Source organism: Ptychodera flava, chromosome 10 (genome assembly GCF_041260155.1).
Source record: "Ptychodera flava strain L36383 chromosome 10, AS_Pfla_20210202, whole genome shotgun sequence".
NCBI classification, from domain to species: Eukaryota; Metazoa; Hemichordata; class Enteropneusta; family Ptychoderidae; genus Ptychodera; species Ptychodera flava.
The window spans coordinates 29,550,277-29,556,276 of record NC_091937.1 but is presented as its reverse complement, the minus strand read 5'-3'; the positions used below and the strand labels follow the sequence as shown (position 1 = coordinate 29,556,276).

Genomic DNA, 6,000 nt, shown 5'->3' with positions numbered 1-6,000 from the left:
GGTTTCGAGGTACATACTACCTTAAAATGCACATTTATCTGCTTGTCTGTCAAATTCCCTGTCGTTCTATAAGCTTATGTGAAAAGATATTCAAATATGTAAGTAAATTTAAAATTGTTGCTTTGCTATATTTACATATGCAAACTTAAATTTGATTGAAAGGTATACCGGAAACATCGAAGCTTAATCCACCGTGACTCCAGCTGTTACAGTCATGTGACTCCTTGGGATAGTGAATATAAGTCTGAAGCAAACCAAGGAATCACTCATTGGTGAATACCTTCGAATCTGATTCTGTCATCGCCGTACAAACATGAAGATGAGAGTTTTCGTCCTGTCCCTATTCGTCGTAGCGTTTGCTATGGTAAGTATCTCACTTGATTTCATCTATTTCTTCATAATGTTGCCCTCCCGTATTCGTTCTCCAGTCGTGTAGCTGTATAACGCAAAGAAGCCTATCGGTGTTTCTTCACTGCGGGGTTACAATACCCACACAACACTACCGCAAGACGAATTAAGTGTACCTGGTCTGCAACACACACACACCCACTCACTCTCTCTCTCGCTCTCTCTCAATGTTTCTTGTGAGAAAATGTATATTTATATAATAATCCTATGATATTTTTCTGTTATCCGTCACCGTATACGAGTCCTTTTTCGTCATCGCATACGATCCGCACAACTTTGAGACGAAGGCGAGAAGTTGTGCACAGTCTTCTTATATTTCTTTTGATGTGAATGGATCAAAATAATTGTCACAAATTGTATGATTTCTGTCGCGCTTTGTGTTTTACTTTAATTTAATGAGTAAAGCCGTCGGTCACCTAGGAGATATGCAAATGATTACAGGTACTTTCATTCATACATCCAATCAAGTTGAAATTTTAATACATCGAATGGCATCTCCACCAATCAGAATGAGTATTTAGGTTGCAGTGGCGGGTATATTGACTACAGGATCGATAGATCGAGCCGAAAATCTATCTACTAAGCAGACTACCCAGTTAATGAGCGCCTGTGCTTCCATGTCGCTTTCCCGAAAATCATACGGTACTTATTTATTCAGTTGAACTTACATGTGCGTTGAGATGTAGCTTTCAGGGTTATCGCCAGGTACGACGTCCACATTGAGCCTTACGACTCGACTGCAGCCGAGACGTCAGTGAAAATTAGCCAAAACGATTGACGGCACCCCTATTCGATTCATGGGAATGGCCAAAAACTTTGTTTCAAATATTATAATCCCATGGTATTTTTCTCTGTTTGACATCATCGTATAGGAGTGTTTTACGCAGAGCCGTACAACTTTGAGCCTAAGGTGAGAAGTTGTTCGGCTCCGCGAAAAACACGAGTAAACGATGACGTAAACAGAGAAAAATTCCATGGGATTATGTATTTATCACATCTTATTTTCTTTTGATGCGGATGGATCAATATTATCGTAACAAATTTCATGATTTGTGTCGCGATTTGTGATGTGCCAATGTTTATATATACTTTTATTCATAAATCCGATCAAGTTGAAATTGTGATACATCGAATGATATCTCCACCAATCAGATATACGGATTCGATCACGTGAATGTGTCAATCATTGTCTCGCGCTGTACCGATGGCAAGGCAAGTCGGCCATTGGAAGACATAGGTTTCACGTCACCGCTCTTGCGGATACGATCTAGGGCTCGAAATTATCTTTTTGCCCTGGTAGTCCGCTTGGGCTAACATTTTCTGAAGTTGGTAGTCCAGTGACAATGGCTGGTAGCCCTATGCATATTTTAATTGAGGCCAAGAAAAATAAAGCGTTTGTTTCTCATCCTCGCGCGCGTCAATTCAGACCCGCCGCGTCAACCTTTTTTTCTGCTCATGAGGAATTAAAAAATAAACGCAAAATACGCGATAGTGCATAACACTGTGCTTTATAAAACAGAATCGTAAACAAAATAATTGACACTAACATTCCATTCAGAACTGTAGACGCATGTCACTGTTATCTTACGCTGTCAAAAATGTGCAAAATGTGCGAACGTGTCAATCATTGTCTCGCGCTGTACTGATGTCAGGGCAAGTCAGCCATCGGCGGGCATAGCTTTCGACGAATAGTATTCAGAGTTATTTAGAGTATTAACAAATAGATTTATGAAGTAAGTGCAACGACACGATCGAAAAAGTAATTCTCATTCTCAGAGGTGCCGTAGCTTTTCAAAATATAACACAAGTTTACGACCTTGGCGAGCGCGAAAGATTCCGTTCGATGACACACACGGTGTACCTCATTCATTACATGTTTGTGCCCGCAACGCTGCCGGCACCGGTGTCTGCCGGTGTCAACTCGTCAATCCTCATCTCGGTCGTCAATGTTTTCGTCTTACGGACTTTGATATTTGCATTGACACATATCTCGCCCGTGGATACATCCTAATTTTGTTAGGAAACTCTATTTTGAGTGTTGTCTGAGTCAACTTTCGAAGTACATCGGATTCCACAGCGCTGCACGCAGCTCGACAGTTAATATGCCTTCGCTACAGCCTTACGCCCCCGGGCTTACGCCGCGCTGCAAGTTTGATTCCGAGCGAGAATTTACGGAATTTTTTGTGCAATGAAGGAAATTTATCGTTGTTAGTCGAATGACTTTATACTTGTGCCTACTATGTCGCTTTCCCGAAGATTATACTGTACTCATTTATTCAGTTGAACTTCGTTGAGGTGTAGCTTTCGGTTTTATCGCCAATCGGGATCGCCAGGTTCGACGTCCACATTGAGCCTACATGACTCGACTCCGAGCCTCGACCTTACTGAGTTATTAAACAAGGCCGTGGCTATTGACAGGTTCAGGGAAAAGCTATAGTTTTAGCGACTCGAAATTTCGTTGGACAAATTATGCCTTCTATGTTTCCATGTCTGGATTTATCGGGTCACCTTTTTGTAAAAATGTCATGAGAGCTAGCATGGCATCGATCACGACAAATCTGACTGTGTCGCGACGCCTGCATGTATGAACGGTATCATGCACGAAAAAAGTTCCGGTTGATGACGTACAACAGGGGTAATTCGGATTTCTTATCCGTCCTGTTCTACATCACACAGGTTGGAATTCGGGCAAGTTCATGTGATATATATATATATATATATATATATATATATATATATATATATATATATATATATATATATATATATATATATATATATATATATATATATATATATATATATATATATATATCCCAAATATGGGACTATGATCCCGAGGGTAGGAGACCATTTGCCAGACGTAAGGAGGACAAAAGGTCTCCTGCCTCGAGGGTACATAGTCGCTTGTTTGGGCTATAATGTTTTTATTACATGTCTGTCTTACACATTTTTCACTCAAAATATTTACGTTTATTGGCAAATGATTATCAAATGTTTTATTTCCATCTTAGACGAAAAACCGTTATAAAGGGAACGATTTCCATCATCGAATGGCGCATTGATATATTTAAACTACTGTTATGCGGTTTATCAAATTTTTATGCAAAATTTTCCAAAAATCCTGATTTCCTATGCAAAACATGAAATTTCAACATTTTTACATCCAAAAGTTGTCAAGATGAAAAAAGTTCCGGTTCACTTTCAGTTTACTTTCAGTCAAGTGATGACTACACGACCCGCGACGTCATCGACGAGTTACCATTGAATCCTGTGATATACGATATATATATATATATATATATATATATATATATATATATATATATATATATATATATATATATATATAAAATATATATATATATATATATATATATATATATATATATATATATATATATATATATATATGTCTGTGTGTGTTGTTTTAAGTACGGTCGACTTTCAAGAGTCACTATATATGGCATTTTAATTTTGCAGGTTGGGAAGACAAAAGCGAGCATTGGAGGCGAGTGTCTTTTTTTACAATATTAATTATCGTTTCATGTGATAGTATTAAAAGGATAGTTCTTGATTAAAGTCGGTGTATCAATATTGATGAAGTAGTTTTTCTCTGGCAATGAAATTTTCCTTTGAAGTCTCCAAAGGAAGACGCCGCATTTTGCTTTATTGTACCGTGAAAACACTAAAGTAGGTGACAAGGAACTCGACTGCAGTATCTAAATGTCTACCCATTTCTTCTTTGAGCAAAATTGGTTGTTAACACTTTGTCAACCGATTTATCAACCATGCTACATTTGGAAAGTTGAGTGATAATTGTGAATTTAGAATTAGAATAGTAAAATAGCCATAATTGTGAATTTCACGTAGAATGTGCATCGGGGACAGTTATTTTCGGCCCTTGATATTCATCTAAAACTTTACTGATCGATCGCCTTTAGAGGTTTTGGAATTAGTAGAGTTTTCACTGTCTCGGTATTGTATAAGTAGAAAATGTAATTTTCCGCATCCAGTTTTAACCGGTGTTGTGACCATTTTAAATTCCAGATATTGGTAAATATCGAGCAGTTTGTTTCTCCAGCACTAAACTTAGCATGAAAGTGTTTCAGATAATGTGGAAAGTTTATTTCGGTTTCGGGGCGCACGCTACTTGAATTCATCAAAATGTTTTGTTTTGATATTGAGGAAACCCCTTGAAGATTGTTGAGTTCCTACTCATTGAGTAGTACTTGACAGGTACTTTTGGGCGCTGTATTCTTTCACCGACTGTCATATTTCAATTACCTTGCAAGTAGCCTAACACTTGTACGTTTTTTGATTAATATGTCGTATATGTTTTCTGATCTATTGTTTTGATATTTGTTGCGCTAATCCAGGTGTGGAAATAAAGGTTTCAAATACTGGATGTCTGATGATAATGGAATTCACACGGTCTGATATTGCAAACCGTACAGACATACACTACACCATAAGCGGAACCAACGTTCACGTCAAAGGCGTGGCGACGATGAAAAGTGGGCAAGGGACCAAATCTGCCGAATATTCACCCTACGAAACATTCAAGATGGATCTTACTGTAACGTTCACAATAAATACTGATGGAGGTCCTCTAAGAGAATCACATCAAATCAGTACGTAACACAGCTTTTATTTTAAAAATTACAAGAGCTTTAAAAGGGTAAGAAGCTATACCTACTGATGGTTTTGTTATTATGTTTGCACTTTATGTCAACTACTGTGTACCAGTTTCTTGAGCAAAACCTAAAAGGAAGTTCAGGACACTGAAGGACGACGAAGGACAGAGAAGGTCAAATAGACAACCTGGTGAAACATTGCATTTTATGCACTTAATGAAGTGAAGGACAACATTCTCAGCGGAGGATAAGATGTAGAGGAGTATTATCGCCCTAAAATTGTTACGTAAATATTGTCCTCTATCATATTCTGCACTAATAACATCGTCCTTCACTCTATTTTGCAGTGGGAATATTGTTCTATTCATGATTTTCTTCACTGATAGCATTGTTCTTCACCAAATTATAATGCGAAAATACTATCCTTCATCTAATTCTGCAACGAAAATATTGCTCTTCACCCTATTCTGTAGTGAAAATGCTCCTTTAACATACGATGTAATGAAACTACTGTGTCCTGCAGTAAAAATGCTATCCTTCAGCAATTTTTTTCCTAATGCCGTTGTTCTTCGCCCTGTTGGCGGTGGAAATATGTCCTTCGCCCTAGAGAAAATGCTGGCCTTCAACCCACTGCGTACGGATTACACAGTCCGTCACCTTAGAAGTTACAATGTCCCTCGCTTCATTCTGGACTGAAAACACCGTTTTCGTCCTTTCACTATGTCGACAGTCCCTTGCGTCTCTTACCGTGTATTATGGCACCGTCCCTCCACCCACGTGTATAGTCTCTCTCAAATACGGGACGGTGGGGGTCGCCAGAGTTGCGACGAAGGCGTGAGTCGGGATCATGACCGCAAGTGCTGAAGGCTAGAGGCAGACATAGTTCCTTGAGTCAGCCGTGTCCAGAGCTACCGCAGCGAAGAAAATGGCGCAAACGACTGTCGACAGTCTATCG

At 38.8% G+C, this 6,000-nt stretch overlaps 1 protein-coding gene across 2 annotated transcripts in view; it reads left to right on the top strand.

Moving 5' to 3' along the window:
• Positions 1 to 222: 222 nt before the first annotated feature.
• Positions 223 to 6,000, top strand: part of LOC139142438 (BMP-binding endothelial regulator protein-like) — a 57,798-nt gene continuing 52,020 nt past the window's right edge. Inside the window, exons 1-3 of one of the 2 annotated variants that reach the window (XM_070712374.1) lie at positions 223 to 364; positions 3,892 to 3,919; positions 4,788 to 5,042. In XM_070712374.1, the coding sequence (XP_070568475.1) occupies positions 314 to 364; positions 3,892 to 3,919; positions 4,788 to 5,042 (334 nt within the window). In that variant the 5' untranslated portion in view covers positions 223 to 313. The remainder of the gene's footprint in view (positions 365 to 3,891; positions 3,920 to 4,787; positions 5,043 to 6,000) is intronic. The other variant, XM_070712373.1, reaches the window with a different exon arrangement.